Below are 27,894 nucleotides of genomic sequence, written 5' to 3' on the forward strand. Positions count from 1 at the left end.
TGAGACTCGGAGGTCTGGGGACCCGCCCAGCGGCCTCGGCCTTAGCCCAGGGTGGGCGCGGGCGCGGGCGCGGGCGCGGTCACGTGTGCGGCGTGGGAGCCCCCGGGGCTTCGGGGAAGGAGCGGGGGCGGGGGCGTTCGGAACGCCGGCGCCGGCCGGGGGTGGGGTCTCTGCCAGGGGCGGGGCGAGGGGGCGGGCCGCGGCCGCCGCCACGCAGCGCTCGGGCCCCTCGGCGCGGGACCGAGCCCCTCCAGTGGCGCCCGGCGGTGCGGGCGGGCCTCTCCCGCCTCCACGCGCGCGCACGCCCGCCGCGGCCCCGCGCACTCCGCCGCTTCGCCCATCGCGCCGCGCAGACAGCCGCTCGCCGAGCCCGCGGCCGGGGCCCTGGCGTGCAGCGCGGGCCTCGGCGGGGCCCAGCGCCCCGGCCCGGGAGGATGCGGCCCGGGGCGGCCCGGGAGCTGAGCAGGGCCCCCGCGCCGTCCCCTGCGGGCCCCGGCTTCCAGAGCCGCAGCCGCCGCCCCGCCCCCGGGAGACATGACTTCCAAGCCGCATTCCGACTGGATTCCCTACAGGTACGCGGGCGCCCAGCCCACCGCCCCCCTTCAGCTCGGGGGCGCGGGCTCGGCCCACTACCCTCCAGCGCTCGGGGCGAGCGGCGCCCACCACCCCGACCCGGGGTGCAGGGCCCCCGTACCCATCCCATCCCACACTGCGGGCGCGGGCTGGAGGTGCCGGGCCTTCCTACCCCAACTTTGGGCCCCGGGCGGACTGAACCGGCCTGCCCTGCTCCGTCTCTCGTCCGCCGGGGCTGCTGGAAGGGGCCAGTGCTCTGGGCCTGTGTGGGCCGTGTTGGGTTGGGCAGCGCCATGTGGCCGCCCGGGGAGGGAGTGCACTGCTCTGAGCCCTCCTAGGCCCAGCACAGCGGGTCACACGCCGGTGTAGCTGTGGACAGACACCCGTATAGCTGCAGGCATGCACCCCCCGTGGGTGCATCGGGCCAGAGACACTCCTGCTGGTCTGTTCACACACGCAGAGCATGAATTCCTGGAGACAGTTATTCTGAACCAAGAGCACAGGCCGCTCATACACACATGCCCCTGTACGTCTCCACCTACACTGATTCTCGGTCTCACACAGGTGTACTCCTACTCTCTGTGCCCATAACATCCTGTATTTGGACAATACCTGACACCCGCTACCCACTCACAGGCACTACTCATATCAGAGACTCGGAAATGCACTTGCGAACAGGTCTATACCTGGACACCCACCAACTCACAATACACAGACCGCCTTTACACGCATAAGAGCACTCACGGAAGCACGGGTACCCTGTGTCCCCAGACTCTGTGGTCTGTCCCAAGGATAGATGGGCTTTGCCGGTTGCCTGGTGGCTGGGGTGGGGGAGGGGTGTTGGAGGCTTCTCATACAGGTGCAGGCCTTTCCCCCATCCACTCTTCATTCTCTCCATTACCCCTGGAATAGAGCTCATCGTCATGGCAGCGCCAGATCCTTGGCCACCTATTGGCTCCTGGTTGCCATGGGCTACGGGGCTGTCTCCAGGCCTCCCAGAGAGGCACGTGTGTAAGATGGGTGCTGGACTGCTGAGGGCCACTGTGCTATTGCCCGCCGAGGTGCTCATGCCTGCGGGCTGGAGGAGCAGAGCCTCCAGACCCGCCTTGTAACACAGCCAGCTCTCGGGAAGGGACCTGATTCTGGTCACCGATAGAAAATACTTCTGACAGAGCTCTTCCAGGAGTCTGTCCAGACAGCATCCAAAATGGAAACCAGCTGCAACCGCCTGAGGCTTGTTAAAAGGAGATCCTTCTGCAAACAAGCACCTGTCACTGACCTGGGGATTCAGGGTTTCTCCTGAGAACTGTTGTCTCTAAGCTCCTTTGGGGGCTCTAGGGCTTCCCAAGTTAGAATTTGTGGGTGCCCCTCCCACCAACATACACACGTGCACACACACGAGTCACCCATAGGGTTTCCTGCAGGCATAATGCAGTTACATCTCAGAGTCTCCCATAGATCAGGGAGATACTCCCATCGGGAGACTGGGGCTTTGCTGACTCAGGAGCTGCTTCCCTGCACCGGGCATCCAGGCTAGGGGCGCAGGTAGTTTCTGGAGCATCCTGGCTTGACACGTCTGTGCCGAGGACCTTCTAGAAGACCGTGCAGCCCCACGGAGTACCATTAACCTTTTCTAGCCGCCCAGCAGAGGTGCCTGGGGAGCACCTGCAGGCTGAGTGGCCTCTAACGCTGTGGAAGTACGAGTGTGGGGGGGCACATGGCAGGGTGGTGGCCACAGACTGACTTAGGAGGGCAGGAAGGGAGAGCCCTTGTGGCTGTGGATACGATGGTATGTTTAGGATCTGGCAGAACGGGGGTCCAGGCCAGATCATGGGTCAAGGAAGTCTTTCCCAGAAGCCAAAGACCAGAACAATGTGTAGAGTAAGTGCACAAGTCTTAGAGAAAGCCGACCTCTAGGAAAGAGGTCCCTCAGGAGGTGGGCTTGTCTCTGGGAAATGGCTTTGTCCTCCAGAGGCGCCCAGGGCACTCGCATCCTTTAAGGGGTGATTTGGCACTTGCCCCAGCCTAGGCCCAACCACCCTATCCCCCCATTCCTTTCTTGGGCCCGAACACGCCACCTGGAGCACAGAATCCTATCGCCCTGGAAGCCTGTCCCTGAGGAGCAGCTTGGCACCTTTGTGGCCCTACTTGCTTGCGGTCCCATTGCTCTGTCACCCCTGCCTTCTTGCTCTGTGGCAGGGAGGGTGGGTCTCGATCGGGGGGCAGGCTATAGTCAGAAGTTGCCAGAATCTCTCCTGCCTTGCTGGGGTCTTTCTGAGCATGCCCTGAGCCTGGGAAAGCACTGGACTTTGGGTGTAGCCTTCCAGAACCGGGAGACCTGGGCTGAGAAGAGGAGATGCAAATTGCCTCTCGCATTAACTGGGCTGCTGATTGCAGTTAAAGCCACATGCCTGTGTGATCGCAGAAAACTGGGGCAGAAGACAGGCAAGGCCGTTTACTTGCAGATGAGGGGGATGGGCACGTGGGCACGTGCTTCGGTATGAGGTTTTCCCCAGTGTCACAGCGTGTCAGAACTGGAATGCGTTGTTTGGTTTGGGGGAGAGAGGTCGGTCGATTTCTTGTTAGCTCTCCTGGTGGGGGTTTTACTCCCTCTGTGATGGCTGCACCTGCGTTCCCTAGGCCTGGCTCATTTTCTCTGAAGCAACTGCCAGTTGGCGATAATCTTCTTAAGGGTAATTGTGGCTCCGTTTATAATGATCATGGATTAATCTCACATTCTGACTCAGAAGGGAGCCATTTAGTTTATAAAGTTGAACAATTGGAATAATGTTTTGCCTTTTGATTTTTTTCTATTATTAGTAGTGCTAATAATTTTCACTTCTGCCATTTTCTCTTATCTGTGTTCTTCTTGAGTATTAAATGCCCCTCCTCCCTGGCTTCACAACCTTTTATGAGCTGCAGGTGGAGCATTAAGAGCGAAGGAGCGATGGCGGGCCCTGTCCTCAGTGCTCTCTCTGCACTGTCTCCCCCCAACCCAGCCCCGAACTCCTGGAGAGCAGGGACCGCACTTGGTCCTGGGCTGTGTGCCTGGCGTGGCCCAGCATAGACAAGATGCGCACTACTTTGAGTCAAAGAGGCATCCCCAGATGGTTTTTCAGACTTTCTGGCTTTCCTGGCTGCACACCTGGGTTCTCAGCACACCCGGGTTCTCAGCACACCCGAGGGATGTAGTAGTCTCCCCTCAGGGAAAGGGATAGTGCTGGAAAGCGTGGCCCTGCGTCAGAGAATGAGCATCGCAGCTGGAAGGGCCCTTCCAGGCTGTTGGGTCCTCTGTGTGAATGCGCCCTTCCATCACGTGGGGGTGACCGTTAGAAAGCTCTTCCTCGGGGTGAGCCTCAGCGTGCCTCTGGGTTCCCTCCTCTTGGCTCTTGGGAGGGTCCTCCCTCCCACCACTTCCGGACAACGCTTCTGGGGAGTAGAGGGACTGCTGACCAAGCAAGACCTGGCTCTTCCAGCTCGGCCCGTGTGGGAAGCCTCGGGGTGCCGTGGATGCTATGGTGGCCGCTTCACCTCCGGCCGCAGGGAGGAGGGGCAGAATCTCTGGCTACTCCCAGCCTCGGCGCCCCCGCCCCGGGGAAGGCGCCCCGCTGCTGCTTCTGGTGGGAGGAGCAGGGACGCAGGGGTGAGAGAGAGGACTCAGGGAGCAGGGACTGTGCGGCTCCCCTCAGGTTGGTCTCTGCCCTCCTCCAGCAGGCGTCTGGAGCCACCTGCAGCTTCCTGGGTGTGGCCTGTCCCACCCCGAGCAGAGGGAGGCTGTTACTTCCTTGCTGGGGGCCCTGCTCCCGTTGTTGACCTTGGGCCCTCCCTGTCATGGGGGACAGCTTTGGCTCACTGACTCGTCACCTTGAGGCCTCTGTAAACAGAACTCCAAAGTCTCATCAGGCTGATGTCAAGCCCTGTGTCCCCCATTCTGCCTGTGTGGGGCAGACCTGGGTTTGGGGACCCACATGTAAGACATGACCTTCTCCTGTTAGGTTTCCTTTGGTTAGACTCTGCAAGCTCTCCGGTGTCTTCTGAAGTCCTATTGTCTTAATGAACAGTTTAGTATCACTTCGACTTTGTGTCACCTATAAGTCTGCTGTGAGGCCTGCCTTGTCTTTAGGTCATCAGTAAACATGCTAAGCAAGGGAAGCAGGATGCTGGAAACCTCTGATTATGGCATGCTTTATTGTCGCAAAACCCTGTCTCTTTGGAGGAGCATGCCGCTCACATTGCTTTATCTTGCCCACTAGTGACTGTCACTGATCCTTGTGATTCCATGTGGCAGCCTGGCTGTGCTGCCCTCCCATTTTCCCGGGTAGGTCTGGGGGCATGTGCCCTGACTTGCTGGCCGACTGGGCTCAGTCCTGCTGATCACTAGGTCTTCTAGCTCTTCAGTGAATCTGTCCCATGATCTTACCTGGGGCCTGTGTAAGACTGATCGATCTACAGACTACGATTTCTTCCCCCATCTGAACAGAAGGCTGCATTTGCATACTTTGAGCAACTCTCGGATTTCTTTTTTGTTCTTTAGAGATCACCAGCTGTGGCTCATGGCCCTCATTTGCATGACTGAACATTAAAATCACCTATGTTTCTCGCGTTAAAAGAGAAAATGAGGTGAGGGATTGATTCTGGGCTAACTTCCCCAACAGTTCTGAATCACCAAGTCAGGGCCGAATGTTTTAATGACGTGCCAAGTTTGGGAGCCCACGGCAGGAATGGAGAGGGCCCATCCTGGGAGACTGGGACTCCTGTGAGCCCTGTGGGCTTCTCCCTTTTGGGGCTGCGCCTGTTCCCACGTGTACTGTGTTTCCCTGGTGTTCCAGGCAGCCACTAGGGGCAGATCTGGGCGTGCTGGGGTGGGGGTGGGGAAGTCTGGCACAGGTACAGGGCTTGCAGCCTGGCCCCCTGCGTGGTCTTGACTCCTCTGTCTCCCTGGGTCCAGCAGGGGCAGCTTCCGCTGTGCCTGAGTGGAAGGAATGTGGGCATAAAAGGGGGAGAGTGAATTGGGCGTGGAGTACGGGCCTGTCCCTAGGTAGCCTGGCCCCCAGGGCTCTGGTCAGCTCTGGTGGGTTAGCTGAGCATGCAGGGGGTGGAGTCTAAAGAGAGGCAGGGCCCCGGCTTCCTAAATGTGTTGTCCACGGCTGGCTGTTCCATCCCCTGGGAGCAGTGCCCCTCCTCTCATTCGTTATCAAGCATGGTTTTCTCTCCAGATACCTGTTGGGCAGCTCGGGGGAGGCAAGATATGGAGGGGCTGTCTCCCTGGGAGGCGAAGGGCCACCTCGTTCGTTGGCCCTGGGCAGAATGGGTGGATTGGTGGACACCGCCGACTGGGTTTCTCCGACCCTCAGGAGCCAGTGGCCGGTGCGTTCCTGGATCTCCCTGGTCCGGTCCCCAGCAGGAGGTGACCGTGATGAAGGAGCCGCCAGGGTCAGCTGGAGGACCCATCCATCAGTGCCCTGTCTCCTTTCCGAGGCTCCTGGCGGGGCCGCAGCTGCCAGCCCGGGCTTGGCAGCGATTCCGTAATTGGAGCCCGAGTTGTTAAAAAGCCATTACTTTCTCCTCTGTGGTTATCATTTAGTGTTGCCCAGAACAGTGCCCATCGGGTAGAGGCAGGCCAGGGAGTGGCGGCGGGACAGGAAGGAAGGAGCCCTGGTGGGAGCTGAGGGGCAGGGCTGCCTGGAGGGGTGGGGCGGGGGCGGGGCCTGCCCGGGTCGGGAGAGGGGTTTCCTTCCACTCCCTGGACACAGCCCCCCTTGTTGCCGTGGTTCTCAGCAGCCGCCGGGGCTTGCGGGGATTTGTTCTCCATCGGGGCGATATGCGCCTCCGACACAGGGCTGTCCGGCGGTCCGGGCTCGTCCCTGCCGGGGGCCCGTGACCCGCTTTCCTAGAAACAGGGCCCTGGCAGGAATCAGCTTTCCTGGACGCGCCGTCGCGCACTGTTGGAACCACCGCTCGGAGCTGCGTGGATTGCCGGCCCTCCCGGGGGGTCGTGCGCAGCCCGGCACGTTCCTCCTCACCCCTGGCCGGGCGCACGTGGCTTCCCCCAGCCGCGCCCCTGCACAGGGCGGGGGGGGGGGCGCTCCGGTGTGCCCAGCGGGGTGGCCGGGGAGGGGGGGCGTGGCTCTCCAGGCTCTTCCAGGCTATCCGAGTTTCTGGAATCTCTTCAGAAGCTTACCCCTTTTCATCCATCTTTCTGTGAGGGCCGGTCCTGAAGTCCGTTCCACCTGTAGTCCTGCCAGGTGACCGGCGGTACTAAGGCCTGCGGCTCTGGCTCTTTCTGCCCGATCAGGGAATGGAGGTGGGCCCGGAGGAGGAGGAAAGCAGCCTCCTTGCCCGCGCGTGACCTGTGGAGAGTCCGGGCAGTGGGACGGTAGCCTGCACTAGGGATGTGCGGCCCCCCCGCCCCCCCGCCCGCACGGATAGGGACACCAGAGCCACCCTTGTCCGTCGCGCTGTCGCTGTGACCCGGCGCCTCTGGAGGTGGCTTTGCTTGTGTCAGCTTAACTCGCGGCCGATGTCCCCTTTTCTGAATGACCCTAGATGTTCGCGTCAGCACCACAGAGGGCGGGGCTTTGCCCTGCTCCCCAAGCTCAGTCCCCGGACGACCTGGCTGTCCCTGGCCCTGCCCTAGGAAAGTGCAGGGGCCTTGCGCCATGCCAGGGGGCCACGAAGCTGCCTCCTGCCCCAGGACTCAGAGCCAGTGGTCTCGTGGAGGCGACGTGGGCTCCTGTGGCCAGGCCACTAGCATGACTGAGATGACGGGCTGCCCCGTGTGGACCCAGGTACAGAGCTTGGCAGGCAGAGCGCGGCTGGATGTCAGGCCCCGTTGTTGCCGTCAGCCGGTGCCACGTGGAGTCCAGAGTGCCCTTTCTGTTCATCTCCCGCTGGTTTGTAAGGAATCCGCGCTGCTCATGCCGCAGACCCCGGTGGACCGTGGCGTCTGTGGACTGAGCCCTTGAAGTCTGTGGGAGCAGATGCGTGGCCTCGGCATTTTTCAGTCCGGCCACTGACTTAAGGTGGAGAGGCCAGCGGCAGAGGTGTAGCCTCTCAGACCTGGCGGGGCCCCCAGGCACCTTGCTCACCCAAATAAACGCATCCTTCCTTCAGAACTCTCGCTGCTGCCCTCCGGCCTGGGGTGCCTGCTTTCTCGGATGGCACTCCCTGTGCCAGCCAGCTTGAGGTTTTAGGAGCCAGGTCCCTGTCGCCTGGTCCTGGCAGTGCCCTCAGGGAGTCCCACGTGCAGCTGTGGGCGATTCTAGGTGGACTGAGGCCTTGACTGAGAAGCACGTCTGTTTAGCAGTGTCTTCCCTTGTGTTCTGGCAGCCAAGGCTTTTGGAGAATAAGGCTGCGACCAGACTCAGCACAGTCGGGGCTCCTCTTGAGTGCAGGGCGGCCCCTGGGTGTCAGGAAAGGCCTTCAAGTAAGGAGGACAGCTACCAGTTAAAACCGGGCAGTTGTCTTAGGTTGTGGCCGGGGAGGTGGGCGGGGAGAGCCAGAGGTGGGCGGTGGGCTGTGGGCTCCATGCGCTTCCTGCCACACCCTTGGCCGGGCCCCCCGGAACACGGACACACGGGTAGTTTGGATGAGCCGAAGGAACACTGCAGGTGGATGACTGTTGCCGGTAGAAGAGCTCCTGTCGTCAGGAGGAGGTGGCACTGGTTGCAGCTTGTCTTCGGGGTGACTCGCCCTCACCTTCCCCCCTTAACACGCGTACTGTGCTCACCTGCGCACAAGCACACCCACTTCTTACGCAGGCGCTCATCTGCACAGCTGTGCGGTGTGTGCTCACACTTGCAGATGTGCTCGTGTATGTGGACACCTCCTGGTGTGTGCACACGCACGACGTATACTTAGCGCTTCGCATACAAACCTGATGCACTCAGGCATGCCTGTGCAGGGACCCGCTCAAGGTCTGGTCCAGGGGCAGGCTCCAGCATCCCTGGGCCAGGGTAGTCTGGGGGTTCCCAGGGCTCAGGTCCTCAGACGCCAGCCCTACTACCCCCTAACCTTGGCTTTTATAGAATTTGGGGCTACGGCTAACGGATGTATCTTGGACTAGAAGGAATGCTAAGTGGTTGGAGCTCCCTAATTATGCTTGTCTTCCTGGGAGGCAAGCCCAGCCTATGTGAGTTGACCCTGCCCGTTCCAAGACCTTAGGGACTCAAGGATTTGATGCCCTGGTGCCCCCTGCGCCATGTTGGCTGGTTGCTGGGCTGCGTCTGCCTGCAGATATCCCCACCCAGCCCTAGCCCTGCCCTCAGGGGCTGGTTGGTCTTTTAGCTTCGCTCTCCCAAATGGGGGGACCCTCAGCCTTCTTTAAGAGGGGAGGGGGTGGGCAGCACCTCCATTCTGCCACCTGGCTCCTGGAGAGCCAGGAGTTTGAATAGAAGAGGAAAGAGTCTGCCGCAAAGGATCCAGCCTCCTCTAGGAAGGACAGAAAGACGGGAAGAGCTGGTGAGATCCGAGAGGGACTTGGAGCCAACAGGCGCCTGGGTCTGAAGCCCAGCCTTGGGCTTGGCTTGCACCTGACGCCTCTGGGCAGGTTCCCCTGGATCTCAGGCATGTCTCCTTCCGTACTTACCGGGGCCAGGCTGACCAGGAATTCCTTGGGTCAGCAGGGACCCCAGCAGGAGAAAGCTCCTAAAGTGGCCAAAATATAGCTCCCACCTTTTTGTCTGGAGCCACTTTCCAGATAGTAGCTCCACCCTTCCCCCCTCTCCTCTGCACCCAGGAGTCCTGACGGGAGGGGTTTGAAGAACCCAGATGTGCGAGGGGCGGGCTCTGGGTGGTGTTGTGGCAGCCGGCCGGCAGGCCCTGAGTGCCCCTGTCTCCCTCTGCAGTGTCTTAGATGATGAGGGCAGCAACCTGAGGCAGCAGAAGCTGGACCGGCAGGTGAGTGGGGCCGGGGCCGGGGCCGGGAGGACGGGCAGTCAGCATTCACCATCCCGGGTGGAGAGCGAGGATTGTCTCCCTTCCTGGGGTGACCCTGGCTGGCGGGGAGGAGGCTCTCACAGAAGAGAGGCGAGCCCTGTCTTGACCAGCTCAGCACCAGCACTGCCCCAGAGCTCAGGGCTTTTGCCGGGCAAGCAGCTGGTGGCTGCAGGCGGAGCACTGGACATCCGTACGCGTGTAAGGCCACCTGGGCTGACCTGTGCCTCCTTTTCCTGGACCCTGAGTCTCCAGGTGCCAAGGGCACGGAGCGTCGGCCCAAAGTGGGCTGTGGACCCCCTGGCAACCCCTAGAACCGAGCTGAGCGATCGGGGCCCTCTCTCTGGTCCCAGCTGGGAGCCTGCCCTCCGGGTGGAAGCGGCGGGCTGCGCTCTCGGGGCCCGCCGACTTGTGTGTCTGTCCCGTGCCTGCAGCGGGCCCTGCTGGAGCAGAAGCAGAAGAAGAAGCGCCAGGAGCCCCTGATGGTGCAGGCCAACGCGGACGGGCGGCCCCGGAGCCGGCGGACCCGGCAGTCGGAGGAGCAGGCACCCCTGGTGGAGTCCTACCTCAGCAGCAGCGGCAGCACCAGCTACCAAGGTAGAGCCTGCCCGGGGGCGAGCCTGGGGAGGGCCCCGCGCTGCGGCCTCGCGCCCCCTCCCGCCGGCACTGCTTCGGGGAGCCCCTCACGGCCGGCGGCCGGCCAAGGCGGGCGAGGGGCTCCTCCCGCCCGGACGACGCCCAGCCCAGGTGGAGGGAGGCCGGGGCCTGGAGCCCGGGGCCCCGGCATGTGCTCAGGCATCCTGAGGCTTTGGTCGCCTTGGCGGGTGTTCCTTGAGCACCGACTGTGTGCCCGGGGCAGGGCCGGGCCCGCAGAAAGGCTGCAGCCCCTCCGGAGAGAGCGGGTCCCACCCCCGTCAGAAGATAGTTTCTGCTCACCTGTGGCTGCGAGCAAGTCACTTACTCTGTCTCGGCCTATTTTCTCCCCTCGTAAAGTTGAGGAACATCCTGTATCTTGGGGCTTTAAAAATCGAAGCGGCCAGTGTGTCCCGCGGTCCAGTCATGAATGCTGTTCCCTGCGGAGACTGCTGCCCAGGCTTGGGGTGGGGGGAGGGTGCCTTTGCCCAGCGCCAAGCCCTGAGGAGGCGCGGCTGGCTGACCTGGGGTCCCTGGTTCCGAGGGCCCCTCCAGCGCCGCCTGCTCTGCCCTCTGCTGGCTCTTGGTGTTAAATACAAGGGGGTCGGTTCCAGAGGCTGAGGGGGGGTTTGGCATCAGTGAGAACTGCTTCTCCCAGCGAACAGTTTTTCACTGACCATGCTCATCCATGTTGTATATCCATTTTTTAAATATTTATTGAGGGCTTACTTTGTGTCAAGCTCTGGATTAGAGGCTGAGGGTCCTGGGGAAGCACAAAACAGGCGTGTTCTCTGTTCATGGACTTGGAGGTCTAGGAAGGGAGAGAGTTAAACAGGTGGTCACAGGTGTGCTTGGTGGAACAGAAACAGGCTCTGTGAGTGAACGGCAGAGAGACTGCTCCCAGACGAGGGCCAGGGAAGGCCTCCCTGAGGAGGTGAGGCCTGAGCAGGAATCCACAGGTTGAGTGGGAATTTAGTTGGGGCCAGGGGGGCCAACGTCCGGAGTAAGGACAGTGCAGACGGTGGGACAGTAGAGCAAAGCCCCTGTGGCAAGAGGGGACGCACTGAAAGCGCCTGGTGGGGCTGAGACTTGGGGTACCCGGGAGATGAGGGGTGTGCTGTGAAGGCCAAGGCCAAGTGGAAGGGAGCTGGAGGGGCCAGACTTTCGGGAGAATGGTGGTCTTCATCTTACAAGCAATGAGAAGTCATTCAAAGATTTTGCGCAGGTTGGGGTTCTGATGTGTGGAGACTGTGGAGGCCACCCAGCTGTGACCCTGTTGGTGTGTGTGCAGCTCTTTGTAGGCCAGAGTTCCCCTTCTGCTCAGGGTACTCTGGGTGCCAGGCTCCCATGGGCTTGTCCCACGCGGGCTGGTGCAGCCTCCCTGGAGTTCTTGCCCTACGAGTTCTGGGCTCTTCTAGGAAATGCAGCCTTTTCCGTCTTCAGCACCTTGAGTGACCCACTTTCTCCCAGATGCTCTCCCTCGCCCTGCCCAGGCTCACACAGTTTGCTGGCCCAGAGCTCTGACTGCGTGCTTCTTGGTTGATCATGCCGTGGGCCAGCCTGTTGACTATCACATGGGGCTTCAGGAACCACTTCCTTCCAGTTTGGCCTGCCCCGGCCCCTTTGTCTTGTAGAGGTGGGTGGGACAGAGGCCCTGGCAGGGCTTGGGTGGTGGTGGGGCCCTGGCAAATGTGCTGAGAAGTGAGTTCCACTTGGAGCTCTGGTCTCACCTAGGGCCCATGTTTCTCTCTCTCTCTCTCTCTCTCTCTCTGTCTCTCTCTCTCGGGCTCTCGCCTGAGCAGTTCAAGAGGCCGACTCACTTACCAGTGCGCAGCTGGGAGCCGCCCGCCCAACAGCACCAGCCTCAGCCAAGAGAACCAAGGCAGCATCTGCAGCGGGGGGCCAGGGCGGGGCCTCTAGGAAGGAGAAGCAGGGGAAGCACAAAGGTTGGCTTGCCTCCATGACAGCCCCTCCTCAGGAGGCCTGGCTCCCACTGGAGGGTTTGGGGGGAGGCTTCTCCTCCAGACTTGGAGGTAAGGGACAGGGTGGGAGGCCTCCATGAAGGCACAGAAGGGCACTTGGGCCCCCACCCAGCTGGCGCTCAGGCTTCCTCTAGCTCATGGGGGTTCCTGAGCTGCCCATGGGCATGGGCAGGCTCCCCGCACTGCCAGGAAGTGAAGTGAAGCTCGCCTGGGTCCAGCCCAGGCAGCCCCTCCCCGACCTGGCCTGAGCACCCTCCACCTCTGTCCTGCTCTAGGCAGCCTGTCTCATCCTTGGGCGGTACTCGCGACTGTCACATGGGCTTTCTCGACTCTCCCTCTAGCCCTAACTCCACCCTCTGGGCCCACAGACCAGTCTGTTCTCTCAGTTCCTCTCTCTCCAGAAAAGATCCCCAGAGATCAAGGACCGTTACGGTGGCTCCTGCCACAAGTCTGTCTCTGCTGGCTAGACACCCCGTGTCCCCAACCCGTGTGCATGCGCAGTGATTCCCAGGCGTCTGAGACGGGGTTGGACAGTGGTGTGTCCGGAGTCATAGGCTTTGGAGCTGACTGCAGCATTGAGGGGCCTAGCTCAGCCGGGCAGGGGACTGCCACCTGTGTGGGCCAGGCCTTCTGTTACTTGGGCACCTTGGGCAGGGTGACGTGGGATGGGAGAGCTTCCATCGGGAAGGGGAGTGCAAGCCGACCTCTGTGTTTTTCAAGGGGCCCCATGTGTTTTGAATGACATGTGTGAGTTATGGGGTGTGTGTGTGTGTGCACGCGCGCGCGCGAGAGAGATCAGCACTAATGACTGGGAGGTGGCCATGTCTGAACGAGTGGTGGCCTTGGCCATGGTCATGATTGGTCCTTGTTCTCCATCTTATTTTTTTCACTGTGCAGTTGGTTTCGTAGATGGCTGTCTTCTGCCTAGGGATGTGAGGCATTTCAGACCAACCCTCGGCAACTAATCTGGGGGAACAGCAGAAGAAACGAAGCCCATGTCCCTTTGTAGCTTGTTGATCGTTAAGAGGCTGGCAGCAGTCATTAGTGTTTTTAAAAATCAGTTTTGTAGAGGGTTCCCCCCACTCATCCCTCACCCACTTCAAAGACGTCTGAGAATCCAGGCTCTCCCCCCCCCCCCCCCACATGGCCTGCAGGCACCAGCGGGCCAGCTGCACTGGCAGAAGACAAGTCTGAGGCCCAAGACCCGGTGCAGATCCTGACTGTGGGCCAGTCAGACCACGCTCAGGACGCGGGGGAGACGGCAGCCGGCGGGGGCACACGGCCCAGCGGGCAGGACCTCCGTGCCACGATGCAGAGGAAGGGTGAGCCCTGTGGGGGTTCAGTGACACCCCCAAAGCTCAGTCCCAGGTTCTCAGATGCACCATTCTTAAGGAGCATGGCCCTGGTAGGGGGCACAGTGCGAGACCAATGAGAAACTTGGGTGTAGGGGTCCCTGATAAGGTCAAGTTCAGGGAAATCAACTAGGGAAAGCAAACAGTCCACAGCCCAGCCTTCTCTCCCCACCTCTATTTCCTGTCCCTAGGGAGACCCAGGTTTGGAGACAGATTTCCTTTCCCTCCTTTGAAAAAGGTCCTTTTGAAAGTGTTTCCCCTTCATCTGCTGAGCTCGGGGAGCAAGGCCAGAATGCCCAGAGGCAGGGCAGATCCTCCCAGGAAACCTGCTGCCCAGAGAGTTTCCCCACCAGGAGCCCCGCCCCACGGAGTCCCTGGTACAGGGTGGCAGAAGGAAGCCTGGCAGGGCCACACGTTCCAAGAAATGAGATCAGGGCTGGCTTCCTGGAGGAAGGGCCATCGAGGCAGCAGGAGGCTGGGGACAGCATTCCAGGTGGGGAGAAATGTATAGACAGAAGGCCACAGGCAGGCTGGGAGAGGAGTCAGTGGGCCACGTGCATCAGGCCGGGGAGGAAGGAGCTGGGCCTCTCCCAAGCAGATTCCATGGTCTGTGCCAGCCGAGGCCACCAGTAGACTCGAAGGCTCCCGGCACAGGGTCAGCTCCACTCAGGCCTCGCTGCCCAGCAGATGGGCGCTGACTGCCTGAGAGGGGGGTCTCATGGGAGGACTGAGCGGAAAGCTGGGTGGGGGGGGGTTACACCCTAAGGATGGTGACCAGCCCCAGGTCATGCATGCCCTCGAGAGGACGTGTCCTTCCATATATTTGGATGTATGTGTGTGGACGCATGTGTGGACATATGGCCGTGTGTGTGCACGGGTGACTCAGTGCTTCGGAACGGGTGGCCGGCGCGTCTGTGACCACTCGTCCCTTCCCGTTCCTCTGCCCTGCCCAGGTGTCTCTAGCAGCATGAGCTTTGAAGAGGAAGAGGAGGAGGAGGATGAAAATAGCTCCAGCTCCTCCCAGCTAAACAGTACCACCCGCCCCAGCTCTGCTACTAGCGGGAAGTCCGTCAGGGTGAGGCGCTTCCCCTGCCCGGAGTGGGGGGTGGGCGGGGTCCCCAGAGGCCTGCGTGTGAAGAAATGGAGAGTTGGCTCTCTTGGGACTGGGCCTAGAAACCGAGCAGGAGCTTTTCTGGCCAGGGCTCTTCTGTCCTCTCCTGCTTCCTCTTCTCTTCAGCCAGGCCAGGAGTGGGGGGCTCGAGTTGGAAGGGATGGCCCTGAGAACCTGCCCACATCCTCCATCTCCCCCCACCCTGGGGACTGCTGAGGTGGGGGAAGGGCTGAGGAGCTAGCTGCTGACCCCAGGGCCAGGATGGCTGGGCCCACATCCCAGGGACCCTGCCCCAGTTCCCACCACCACCACCACCACCACATCAGGAGGCAGCTTTGGGTCCCAGACCACCAGTTGCAGCTGCTCAGGGTCTCTGGGGCTCGGGCTCCTACTCTGTCCCCTGTAGGAGGCAGCCTCGGCCCCCAGCCCGACAGCCCCGGGACCCTCGGCGGATGTCGAGGTCCAGGATCTTGAGGAGTTTGCACTGAGGCCAGCCCCCCAGGGTATCACCATCAAGTGCCGCATCACGCGGGACAAGAAGGGGATGGACCGGGGCATGTACCCCACCTACTTCTTGCACCTGGACCGCGAGGATGGGAAGAAGGTGAGGTTGGCCCGAACTTGCAGTTTCCCTGAGGCAGGCTTGAGGTCCTGTGGGCTGGAATGTGACTGGGAGCCTCAGGTCCAACACTGAGCTTTCCGTTCCCCGAAGGGATAGAAGCCTCCGTGCCCGGTCAGTGCGTACCTTTGTGTTTGCTGGTGTGTGTGTGTGTGAGTCACACCCACGGTTGTGACCAGAGGCTGGGCCTGGAAAGTGACCTTGCTCCATTCCCCAAGGTGTTCCTTTTGGCGGGAAGGAAGAGAAAGAAGAGTAAAACTTCCAATTACCTCATCTCTGTGGACCCAACAGACTTGTCTCGAGGAGGGGACAGCTACATCGGGAAACTGCGGTACTAGCACCCCCCTAGGAAGCAGGTGGGGCTGGGAGGGAGGGGCCGGGCCAGACTCTGGAGTGGGCGTGTCTTGTCCCTGGGGGAGATCTAGGGCAGGGGTCAGATCCTCTCATAGAATCCTTTGTCCGTCAGCTCCAGCCATAGGCCCGGGCCTGTGCCAGCCTAGAGCCAGACTCGGAGATGGAGCTCCCATACCCTACCCCAAGCTGCTCCCAGGTCGCTGGGGCATAGGCCCATCAAGAGGGACAGGTCAGACCTCAGGAAGCCACTGACGATGTGGGCCACCCTGGAAGAATTGCCTTGGCCCCATGCTCAGTGCCAGACGGCACGGCTGTGAGTGAGCCCTTGAGGGAAGAGAGCACAACCTTGGGGTCGGGGGAAGGCTCTGAGCTAGGCCTCAGAGCTAGGGGAGTGTTTGCCAAGGGACAGAGTGCCAGATTGGGGGAGTATAAATCAAGCTTAGAGGTGAGGAACTAATGCTGGAGATGGGGCTAGACCAACACTCAACAGGCTGGACAGGAGAGAGGGGGTTGTGTCATCCACTCTCCGTGGGATGTTGAGTGCCTTTTGCAGTCTTGCCAGATGCCATCTGCTTGCTCGCCTCCCATGAGGGGAGCACTCCTGCTCCTCCAGGGAAACCTGTGGAACTGAGACTTACCTCCTGGGATTTCCCTCACTCAACTAGGATGCCCTTTGATTCTATTCAGAGCGAGTCCAGGCCTTCTCCCCATGAAGGACCTTCAGAGGTGGGGAATCAGTGTGCAGTGTGCTCCCAGGTCTGCTCCTGGCCCAACCCAGAATGCTCTGCAGGCTCCTCATGGGACAGACTGAGCTGCTCCCTGCCCTAAGGCAGAGGGTGCATGATCCTCTATTGATTGCCTGTCCTTCAGGTCCAACCTCATGGGCACTAAGTTCACCGTTTATGACAATGGAGTCAACCCTCAGAAGGCATCATCCTCCTCTACTTTGGAAAGTGGAGCCTTGCGTCAGGAGTTGGCAGCTGTGTGCTACGTGAGTCGTGCGTTCCTGAGTCTCCGGTCTCCAAGTTAGACAGGACACCGAGGACTTGCTGCCCGGTCTGTGGGCTGTCCCATCTATCTTTGTGAGCAGACAAGACTGTACAGAGTTGGGCTGCCCTCTGTTGGCATGGCCCCTGTCTGTCCTCAGAGCTCAGACCACAGAAAGCCATCTGCCTGGGGAGCTCTGGGAACTGGGCTGAGCTCTGTGCAGCCCAGCCTGGGAATCGCTGGGAAAGGAGGCGGCAGGAGGCCTGAGATCTTGTTGGTGCATCCTCCACCCCTTCCTCCAGTACCTGGGCCCTGCATGGACTACAAGGCCCTTTGCATAGTCATCTCATGGAATGCATGACCTGAGAGCTCAGTCCTATTTCCTTTACTGTATAGATGAGGAAACTGAAGCTGAGAGGTTGGGTCACTTGCCAGTGTCATACAGCACATAAGTGACCAAACTGGAATGTAAATACAGGGAATTTTTCTTTTTTTTTTTTTTTTATTCATGAGAGAGAGAGGCAGAGGGAGAAGCAGGCTTCCTGCGGACTCGATCCCAGGACCCTGGGATCATGACCTGAGCCAAAGGCAGACGCTTAACCATCTGAGCCACCCAGGCGCCCTCTACCTTATTTTAAAATGAGGGATTGGTACACCCATTAATCTGGGCCTGGGTACTTCTTGGAGGCCAACTGGGAAAGCCATAGCTGTTCTGTATGAGCCTGTGGTGCCACCTGCTGGTCACCTTTGGGGAGGCAGCCCGAATCTCTTCAACTGCTCATTGAGCCCAGCTAATACTGTTTGAGGCACTAAGGATACAGTAGTGAACAAGAGATGCAAATTTATACCGTTATGGGACTTAAACCCTAGTGGGGAGACAAGCTATAAAACAGATTTATAAGTAAAACAAATAAATAAACGTGAAGAAGAAACAATCAGGCCTGGAAATGAAATGTTCAGATGTGTGGAAGCTTTTAGTAAGGATGGCAGGGAGGGCCTCCCTGAGGTAGCACTTGGGCTTTAAGGCCCAGAAGGAAGGGAGAGCCAGCCGTGTAGTGGAAAACACAGCCCGTACTGATGTCCTGAGTGGTTGGCATGTGTGTGTAGGGGGGGGGGGCTGCGGGTAGAGCAAAGCGCAGAGGAGGAGAGTAGGTGGCGGGGAGAGGAATGTAGTGGGGCCCTGCCACGTGAGGCTTGCAGTCAAGACCTTCAGCTTTTAATCTGCATGAACAGTGGAGGCAAAGATGTGACTTAACGGGACGACTCGCTGCCGTGTGAACAGATGGGCAGGGCAAGGTCGGAAACCAGGAATCCAGATAAAGGCTAGTACTGTGACCTCAGGGAGAGACAGTGCTGGTAAAGTGGTTAGTTCCAGATAGAATTTGAAGGGAGAGGTGACATCATCTGCTGATGGATTAGAAGTGGGTTGTGAGCAAAAGAGAGTAGTCAAGTATGACTCAGAGTAGGTTGCCTGAGCAAATGGAAGAACTGAGTTGTCAACTGAAGCGAGGAAGACAGTAGGGAGGAGCTGGTTTGGGCAGAGTGGAGATTCGGGAGCTCAGTTCGGTTGGGTTAAGTGTAGAGATGCCTGTTAGACAGGCGGAGATGGTGAAAACTAGCTCGTCAGCTTTATTCCCTTTCTCCCAGTCTCTCCATTAGGTAAGTAGAGTCCTCAGATGGCCAGTGTTGAGTCCTCTCTCTCTCTCGGTTTCCCAGGAGACAAACGTCTTAGGTTTCAAGGGGCCGCGGAAGATGAGTGTGATTGTCCCAGGCATGAACATGGTTCACGAGAGAGTCTCCATCCGGCCGCGAAACGTGAGTCTCTCCCCACCCCCCGTCATCCCATCATGTGCATGCACTTCTGGGAGCAGAACTGCAGCTGCGCTGTGTTAGGTGTAGGGGACGCAGTGGAAGAAGCCGGGGCTCTAGGTGGAGGTCTAGGGAGATTAAGGACTCCGTCCCGAGGGCAGATCCCTTTTTAGGGCGGTTGTGCGGCCAAGGCACGGGGCCGGTGTGACTCAGGTGAGGCTGCCTTCCCAGGAGCACGAGACGCTGCTAACACGCTGGCAGAGTAAGAACACGGAGAGCATCATCGAGCTGCAAAACAAGACCCCTGTCTGGAATGACGACACGCAGTCCTACGTACTCAACTTCCATGGACGCGTCACACAGGCCTCCGTGAAGAACTTCCAGATCATCCATGGCAATGACCGTGAGTGTTTCTGTCCTTCCTCAGGACTGTCCCCATGACACCCAGAGCCTTTAGCTCAGGGTTCAGCTCACCCAGCCCTGCCTTCATAGGCCAGAGCTCAAGGATGTGGGTTACATGGCTGCGATCAGAGGTCAAAAAGTCTCTGACCCTATGACTGGGAGGCCCTTGGAAGAACTTTCTTTGGAGCCCTAACCCTAGACCCTGTGCACTCAGCAGAGTCTCAGGTGTGGGAACACCCTCTGAATGGACTTTTTCTCTTCTTCTCTGTCTCCTGGTATTTGTGTGCCTCTCGTTCTCCTCTGTCATCTACTCCCTCTTACCCACCACTTCTTCCAATTGTTTTACCTCCTTTGGGCATCTCTGCTCACCTTCTCTGCCCGTTATGATTTGTCTGTCCGCCACCCCCCCGCACCTTCCCTGCCCTGTCCTGTGTGGCTTTCCCTGTGCACGCGTGTGCCGGGCTCCAGCGGACTACATTGTGATGCAGTTTGGCCGTGTGGCAGAGGATGTGTTCACCATGGATTACAACTACCCACTGTGCGCGCTGCAGGCCTTTGCCATCGCCCTGTCCAGCTTCGACAGCAAGCTGGCCTGCGAGTAGAGGGCCCCCCTGTGCCCTTTGGGGTTGCCCAGCCTGGAGTGGAGCTGCCTGCCTGCAGAGACAGCCCTGCTTACCCTCTCTGTACATAGGCCTCCCGCCAGATGAACCTTCAGCTCTCAGTGGCGCCCTGGCCCAGCCGGCTCAGACCGGACTCCTGCCTCCACTGTGGAGACAGGACCAGGTGGGGGAGGTGTGTGTGTGAGGGGCCAGCGTGAATTCTTCCTGGGCCCCAGGGTCCGTACGCACACTCCCACTCTTGAGTTAGTATCCTGCTGCAGCCGTGTTTGCCAAGCTGGGCAGCCTCTTCAGCTGGGAAGGTAGGAAGAAACAGAGGGAGAGGAAGCACAATGCAGGGCTGCTGGGGCCCAGCCATCCACTCAGTCTAGGAATCAGGTGACAGTGGGTCCCCGACAGTGAAGGGCACAGTGTGGGTGTGTAGGTGTGTGTTGGGTACATCGATTTTATATAGAAGGGCTAGGATTGGCCTCCAGGCCCTTTGCTGACTCCGGAAGGGCTCAGCCAGGCTGGGAGAAGTTACGGGGGTTGGGGAAAGGTGAGTGGCAAGAGCTTGTCAGGACTGCGGGGGTCCGGCTGGCGAATTGGTTGGTGGCCCAGGGTTCCCGCCCATTTGGTTCCTCTAGGTTTTCTGTGTGCGCACGGAGGCAGCAGGAGGCCGGGGCCTGCGGGCCCCAGGCTCAGCATGCGGGAGGTACACGGCACACGCTGCCTGAGGAGCTCTCTGCGGGGCAGTTTGTGCGGAGTGCCCAGGAGACGCGGACGGGGCCGGGCGCCCAGCCTCAGAGGGCACTCAGGTAGGCAGGCCTGGGCCTCTAGCTGGCAGGGCAGCGGTCCTAAGCCATGGCGTGTTCTGGGAAGAAAGTAGCTCCAGGGGTTCTGGCCGGTGCCTCGCAGCCCCTGTGCGCAGCCTAAGTCGGGGCTGCTGAGGCCTTGCGTGTGGTTCTTCTGGGCTGGGAATGGGACAGGGTGAAGAAAGGCAGGGAGTACGTTAGAACCACGAGAGAGGAGAGGTGGCAGAAGCCTTAGAGATGAACTAGTACAACGTGTCACTTTAGGGGAATCACATTTAGAAGATGGACTTGCACCGGGTCACCTAGCTGGTCAGTGGCCGAATTCAGAACTTCCGCCCCCTCGATTTCTTTGTTCCTACCATCCCCCGAGAAACTGCTTTCTCTGGTTCTCTGGCCTTCCTGGGCCCCCGGTCTGCATGCCCTCCCCCTTTTGTCTGATTACAGAGACTTAGAAATGTCGGAGTTGATGTACGAAATTGAAACCGTTCTCAGAGGGAAATTAGGCAGTTTCCTGCTGAAAGCTGGCTTTTTGAACATCAGTCTAATCAGGACTGCCCGGTGTCTGGCTTCTCCCCGAGGGCAGGCCTCACGAAGGCCGTTGCGCCTTTCTCTGTTGGGGTGTGGTGGGTGAGGCGTGAGTGTTCCAGGGCGGGGCCTGATCTCCACCATCCTCCTCTTCGGATGGCACTCTTGACCCTGAAGCCTAGGGAACGCTAAGCTCTTGCCTGCCATTGACCCTGGCCGAGGCTGCTTGCCCAGACGGAGGCCAGAACTCAGTGGGAAGCAAGCAGGAGTTCTTCCCTTCAGCGGAGATGTGCTTGGAAAGGCTGCATAGAAATTTTTGGTTTAAATAAGTCCTACTTGAAACATTCGAGTGAGGCTCTGTAGTGAGGGGGAGTGGTTCTGACTGAAGTGGTAGGTAGCAGTGTGTTCTCATTTCCTTAGAAGATTTCCTATGTGGAGTGTTCTAGCGGGGATCTGGGTGAGGCCCCTCTACAGGACTGGTTTCTGGACCACTCCTGGGGTCATTCTGAGGGCACTAGACTTTTTCACACTGGGGCTGGTCCACTTTTCCACAGTCCCAGTTGGGCTCTTACTCTCCTGACTGGGAAGAGACCTGTTGACATTTGGGATGGTGGAAGCTAGACCTCAGAAGTCTGGTTTAAGCTGTTTCTCTGGGTCTAGGATTTTAGAGTAGAACAGATTGATCTGAGAGGAAAGCCTGGCGCCAGTGTGGAAAAGGCAGAAGCACAAGGGCAAACGCTCACACCCTGCGTTCCATCGAATATGCAGGAGAGGACGAGGAGGGGTTAGGAACGTGTCTTGAGCTTCCCAGCCTAGACGTGGGGACGGTAGCTCAGCAGCAAACCTCTGTTGGGCACAGAGTGACAAGAGCAGTTGAGTCACCTGCTCGAGACCCAGCTTCACAAGGTCTGTTCTTAAGACCCCATTCCTGGTGATGCTGGTTTCCCTGACCACTGGTCGCCTAGCCATGGGCCCAAAGACTCAAAAAGCTGCCAGGGCCCCTGGAGACCACCTGGGCTCAGCATCTCCCAGGGTAAGAGCTCTTGTTCTTCACACCCTCTACCCAGATGGGACTGGATGATGGAATGAGCAAGCCCTAAGGGTGGTGGGCAGCTGGGACCTCAGGCAGCTCCTTCTGTCACTGCTCCTGGGGCCACACCCTCTTCCCCCAAACAGCTCTTCTGTAGAGCTGTGATGTTCACTTTCCCACTCTTTCCTTCTGGCTCCAAGGTGCTCTGTCTCTGTGTGTCTACGTGTCTGTGTATATTTGGGGAAAAGGGCAATCTGCAACTCACCCACTGAGGTTTCTTACTACGATCATTGTTCTAAGGATGAGTAGGAAAGGAATAAGGATATTACGATTACCTGTGGATTTTGTTCATTTCATGCTCTTTGGTCAGAAAGTAAACCTGGGAAAGTACCAGCTCTTTCTTGGGAGAAAGATTAGGAGGATACCGTCTAAGAAATTTGCATTACCTGAAGAAATTGGTATGTTACATGCATGCTTTGGGATGAATTTGAACATAGTCTAGTGAATGTGCCTTAAAAATCACGACACTAGTTCAGAAGGAGCAGTTAAGGTCCAGACGCATGCTGAAGACAGGTGTTTGTTAGAAGCCAGCGAGTGTGAAAATTTGGAGTCTGTGTCCTTCAGTGACGAAAGGGGCAACAAAATTGCAGAAGCTTGTCTTTGGTCTGGAAATTTTAGAGGAAATTCTAAATTTAATAAGCAGTGGTGGTGATTTCAAACCTCCTAAGGACATGCTTTCCTCACAGTGTGGTCCGCAGTGAGGGGAGACGCTGGGCGGCCCGTGGCTCTGTGACGCAAGCACAAACCCTCTCCTGGCTGGAGTCCCTGGTGGTCCCTCACTGTGGCAACACTGGCCGCCCCTCCAGAATTCTTTGCCCCAGCTGAGCTGTACCTGTGACCTCCGAGCACACTTTTCCAGAGCTGAAGGAGTCTGCTGTGTTGTGGGGCCCAGCACTGAATGGTAGCGGCCCCCAGGAACAGACCAGGGGAAGGGCTCCTGTTTGTGCTGGGTCCCTTTCTGTACCTCCAGTTTGCAATCTTGCCATCTCAGGATATGGGGGGGGGGGAGGCATAGCAGAAGCGTGCGGATAGATTTAATTTTCTGACCACGTTGCGAGGCACGGTGGTCTTCTAGAGCTATGTGATTCTGAGCAAACCACATGATCTTCCTAGGTCGTTTTCTCATAATTAGGGTGAATGAAAAATTGATCTTTGCTTTCATCACTACCTTTTCTGGCTCATCACTGTGCCTTTTTTCTTTCCTCAGAAACCTGTCACACCCATTCCTCTCTCCTGTTCTACTGCCCCTCTCCCTTCCCCCATCAGGGTCCAGGCAGAGCTGCAGATTAGGCCAAGATCCAGAGTTTCCTAGAGTGTAATTTTGAGTGGCTTAGAAAGGGAAGCCTGACTCTGGCCTCTTTAATCCTGCAGAGTTTCAAAGGGGACTTGGTCAGGATGGGGGGGACACTTCTCTTGCTGGGATTAGCCATTTAGCCAGTTTTCCTAATGCCTAGAATATGTATGTCCATTTGCACAAGATTGTCCTTTCCTATTCTGGAGTGGTCATTTTATTTTTGTTCCAAATTATCTGGAGTTTTAGACAAACTTGCAAAACTGTGCTTTTATTAAGTGACTTTTTGAATAAACTCTTTGCTATTCTTGAGCAAATGTATTTATTTACTGGTATGTGCAATGAAAAAGTTGGTATTTTCCCATGTTGACGTTATATATGTTGTAGAACTTAGTGTTTGTCTAAGGACAGACCATATAGCAACAAATTAAACTTGAACTGTTTAAATACTGCTGTGCACTTTTTTTTTTCTATAAAAGGGGAGAAAACATTTCTTACCTACAGTGTATTTGTTCCGTCTGTCCTAAGAGCCTGGGGGTGGGGGTGGGTAGGAAGGGCTCACGGCTTGTTTGGAAATACTACTGTGTGGGCTGACGCTGTCCTTCCTGTGGCTGAGCTCGTCAGATTTAAGGCTGGGCAGAACCACACCCAGGCTGGGAAGGGCTGGATAGAAGAGACTTCGGTTAGAGTAGTCCTCTGCAAGCACGGGCAGCTTAGTTCCTCAGTATGCCCCTAGGGGCCTGGTTCTTAGGACAAAAGTAAGGAGAGCTGGTTTTAGTTTTTTACCCTAGATTTGGAGTTTTTATGTGGCCAAGATCCTGCCAAAACCACGGCCCAGCTCCTTGGCTCTGCCTCTGTGGGAAACCGCAGATGCAGGTTCTGACCAGAGGTTTTTGTTGTTTAGCGGTCAGGTGAAAGACAAATAGCCAAGGACAGGGTGACCATAGGTCCATGGCAGTCCCGGTTTATACCTATTGTCCTGGCATCATTCTAATTAAAGCTCCCTTTTCTCTTTCTCTCAAGGAGCCTTAGTTTGGACCATGAGTTATCTGATCACCCAAGCCATAGAAGGTACAGAGAGAGTGGCTCTCATAGGCCATCTCTTCTAAAGGTCCAGTATGCCTCCATTCTTCAACATGCCTTCCTCCCTGGGCCTAGTTTTTTAGAGCACGTGCACCACTAGTCCCGGAGCTCACAAAGTGCTTTCCTTGTGCTCCTATTAGGACTAGGAAAGAGGCTCTCCTGACTGGCTCGCCCTCCTAACTTAACCAAGCTCAGTCCCAGGTGATGCCCTTGTTTCCTAGGCCATTTATCCATCCCCAGAGCTAGGACTTCAGGCTCTGTGCCACAGTGCTCAAAGGTCACTGAGGACCTAGTACCTGGGGGCTGATCAAGTTCACATCCCAGACCAGTTCCGAGAAGTGAAGACCATAAGGAAAAAGTACACATGACAAAAACTAGTCCTCTGATTTTGGTCATCCTGGGTTGTATATACACATAATTGTCATCCCTGAAGGATAAAATAATTCGGAAAAATCCACAAAGGCACTAATCTAAATGACCAAACACATAAATATTTCTGAAATATAAATGTTAATATATCCCAACTGTATAAGCCAACCAAGAGTGAGGGCAGTGGGAACCATCATGAGCTCTTAGTACTCCTGGCAGGAGATAGTTCCATAAGCCAATTTCCCCCAAAGATTAACATTCAAAATAGTTGGTTATAGGACATCTTACATACCAGCCTCATAAAAATACCTGAACATCCACATACTTCCACACTTGTCTCTGTTTTGTCCAACACTGCTCTTTCTGCCAAGAATGACCGTTCTTTTCCTTGGCCACCTGGAGAAGTTCTTAGCATGCCTGAAGATCCAACTCCCCAGTAAAGCTTCTTGGAAGTACTTTGGCAAAAATGATCTTTGTGTTCCTGCAGATTTGGGTCCACATCTCAATTACAGCGTAAAACCTTGTACAATAAAAGTAAATTAGCTACCATCTAGTGGGTGGTTAGCATGGAGGAGATGGGAGGGCCAGTGCTGTTTTAGATGCACTGATGATTCACATTTAATCCTCCTACCCACCCTGGGAGAGCTGGACTTCGACTCCCCTGTGTCAGGAGAAAGCCAAGGCTCAGGAGGGGTAAGGAGCCAACAAGAGTACAGATAGAATAGGCCGGGATGGAATCATGACCAATATTTCTCTGCCTGCAGAATTCACAATCTTGAGCCCTTTTACAGTTCATTTAAAAAAAATTGGACAAGGTTCCCACACTAAGCTTTTTTGTTTCTTAAAGGTAGGAATTGAGGCTCTATTCCTACTGCCCAGCTGTGGGCAGTGTCTGCTAAATGAATAAATGAATGAATAAGCTAGAAAGAAACACACATCTCTAATAAGGGAACCATAGATACTAAGGCAAAAAAGAAGGAACCAGGGACCCAGGACTCCTTATAAATCAACCCCTTGCAGTGAAAAAAGGGAAATGACAGGGAAAATGATTTATCAACACAGTAAAGAGCACCTACATTCTTTTTTTACCTTGAGCATTACATCTAGATCACTTCTAGTACATTTTAAAACTATACTCTCTAAAGTGAATCAAAGGTTCCACACACAGATGGATACAATATACTTTTCCTACAGACTTAGTCTTCAATGACTTTTCTCTGTAACAAGAAACGTTAATTTCATTAATTTAAGAAATGCCTACTATTAGCTGACATGTTATCTAAATATGATCCTATAACCTTCTGACAGCAGTCTATATGCCTATATGTTTGATTTTAGCTATTTTCCTGGCATTTTAGTCGACCAGGAACAATGGAACTCCAAAAGCCCTAACGACCTTTACATCATTTCTTAGTTTTCAAGTCTTCCACATTTCATGACGAGGAATGTTCCTGGGAATGTGTCTTCTTTAAACTCTCAGGTCTTACATGTAAACTGAATTCACTCATCCTTCCTAGACAGGATACATGGGTGCCATCTTATCTCAAGAAGACAGATGACAGGGGCGCCTGGGTGGCTCAGTCGTTCAGCATCTGCCTTCGGCTCAGGTCATGATCCCAGGGTCCTGGGATCCTAGCCCCACGTTGGGCTTTCTGCTCAGCAGGGAGCCTGCTTCTCCCTCTCCCACTCCCCGGGCTTGTATTCCTGCTCTTGCTGTGTCTCAAATAAAATCTTAAAAAAAAAAAGACAGGTGGCACCCTTAGAAATTAGGCCTTTAGTGAGGTTAAGACTGGGAGGATTTTGACCAACCTCCTCCCCTTCCCAGCTTTCTCAAAAGACCCAGATACCTGAATATAGAATAGTCTCTTTCCCTGGGCACTGCTATAGGTTCTCTGCAACAGACACACTGCAACTTTCCTTTCGGGCTGGCACTTTGTCTATAGGTTCAGTCCTCCTCATTTCTGTTTCAATTCATGTGGTGGTAAGAACAAATTTCCCAGAGGGCACAACAATTAGAAATAGCTGTCCTTAAGTACATAGATTCTCTCCCTACTCCTCGCTCTCTGACCGTCTCGTGGAGGTCCACCACCCAGCCTCCAACCTTGGCTTTGCAGGGCAAGGATTAAAATCTCTATTTAAAGCTTCCTCTGGCCACTGAAGGCCAGAGGTACAATGGTGCTTCTGGGCTGGCAGTTCTGTGAAACAGAACAGGTATAAAGGAAGCTAGAGACCCAGCAAAACCAGAGTAACAGTCCCCCAACTCGTTTCTGGGCTCATTCACAGGTCGCTGGGAGCCTTCTGCTACTCTGGAGAAAAGCGGGTATCTGAGGCAGCAGCAGTGCTCCCCAAAAGGCCCTCACTGGGAGGAAGGGGCTTCTTCAGTTCACACAGCAGAGTCTTACCCTGCTCTGGCCCCATCATACCCACTAACAAAATGTTCTCTTCTTGAACCCAGGGGACCGCTAACCTGCGCAAGGCCCACAGAGTAAGGCATCCTGGACTCTATAATCTTCACTTTTGCAGCCTTAAGTCCTCATCACGTGTAAACTAATGTTTGGTCACAGGTAAACCAGCTGCTCCTCCTAGCACGAAGTCAGACCTCTGCCCCTGAGTGCCCAACAGATCAAACATAATTCCTCAGTGGATCAACTCTCTGGTGGAAGAAAGGCATGAAGAGAAAGAGTGAAGCTGTATTGTGTTCATACTAATTGCTATGGTGTTTTACAAGGTGACAGGTGTGTGAGCACCAGGAAGGATACACGATATCCATGGTAGTGGCCTGATTAGCTAGGATATTTAAATACAGAATGAAATTCAGGGCACAGGGCCAAGGATGAAATCAGAGAGGAGAGAAAGGTCACCTTGGAGCTAGAGTAATGGATACTTCTCCAAACCAACTAAAGCAGAACCTGGGGGTTCCGCTTCCTCAATGTGCCACCTGTATATACTTTATCAGGGCTGATGCCCAGGCCTTCATCTCTGAAGTCTTGGGGCCATACTTCTTTGGTGGTTTCCTCTTGCTCAGTGTAAGTGTCTGCACCGAATCCAGCATTCTCTGCCAAGACCGCAGGATCCTCTTCTTCATGAAAACAGCAGGAACAGGTTTGTGGCTGTGCGTCACATGAGGTAACAGAATTCTCTTCCCCGGCTCCGGGGTCAGTGGGCATTTCCCAACCCAAATGATCTGATTCTTCACCTTCCAGCACTCCCATTCTTTCAGCTAGTTCTTCAGCAGAGGGCTCCTTGGGGTCAGGGTAATCCACCAGGATTGTTTCTTGCCTACGCTTGATGCAATCTGAAAGGTCATAAATTGGGTAAGTCTCTTCAGGGTAACCTAGAGAAAAAAGTAGCACAAAGTCTTACAAGGAA

The 27,894-nt window shown here is 56.6% G+C and overlaps 2 protein-coding genes across 13 annotated transcripts in view; one reads left to right on the top strand and one right to left on the bottom strand.

The window, feature by feature from the left end:
- The first annotated feature begins 213 nt into the window (after positions 1-213).
- TUB (TUB bipartite transcription factor) overlaps positions 214-27,894 on the top strand; it is a 64,348-nt gene continuing 36,667 nt past the window's right edge. Inside the window, exons 1-13 of one of the 6 annotated variants that reach the window (XR_006793858.3) lie at positions 216-572; positions 9,420-9,471; positions 9,942-10,104; positions 11,943-12,086; positions 13,277-13,444; positions 14,428-14,549; positions 14,992-15,189; positions 15,423-15,535; positions 16,429-16,549; positions 18,262-18,360; positions 18,586-18,757; positions 19,225-20,170; positions 22,469-23,522. Coding sequence is in view for 5 of the 6 variants with exons in the window: in XM_045894204.3 (XP_045750160.1) it covers positions 535-572; positions 9,420-9,471; positions 9,942-10,104; positions 11,943-12,086; positions 13,277-13,444; positions 14,428-14,549; positions 14,992-15,189; positions 15,423-15,535; positions 16,429-16,549; positions 18,262-18,360; positions 18,586-18,757; positions 19,225-19,358 (1,524 nt within the window). In the remaining variant the exon portion in view is untranslated. Of the gene's footprint in view, positions 573-9,419; positions 9,472-9,941; positions 10,105-11,942; positions 12,087-13,276; positions 13,445-14,427; positions 14,550-14,991; positions 15,190-15,422; positions 15,536-16,428; positions 16,550-18,261; positions 18,361-18,585; positions 18,758-19,224; positions 23,523-27,894 lie in introns of those variants that run through there. The other 5 variants (XM_064577058.1, XM_045894204.3, XM_064577057.1 and 2 more) reach the window with 5 other exon arrangements.
- Positions 25,588-27,894, bottom strand: part of RIC3 (RIC3 acetylcholine receptor chaperone) — a 59,196-nt gene continuing 56,889 nt past the window's right edge. For 4 of the 7 annotated variants that reach the window (XM_064577061.1, XM_064577060.1, XM_064577063.1 and 1 more), the window contains one exon: positions 25,588-27,859. In XM_064577061.1, the coding sequence (XP_064433131.1) occupies positions 27,423-27,859 (437 nt within the window). In that variant the 3' untranslated portion in view covers positions 25,588-27,422. The remainder of the gene's footprint in view (positions 27,860-27,894) is intronic. The other 3 variants (XM_064577062.1, XM_064577067.1, XM_064577068.1) reach the window with 3 other exon arrangements.

The sequence above is a fragment of the Mirounga angustirostris genome, unplaced genomic scaffold (genome assembly GCF_029215605.1).
Source record: "Mirounga angustirostris isolate CCGP_5_RB_7025 unplaced genomic scaffold, mMirAng1.0.hap1 SCAF_13, whole genome shotgun sequence".
NCBI lineage: Eukaryota > Metazoa > Chordata > Mammalia > Carnivora > Phocidae > Mirounga > Mirounga angustirostris.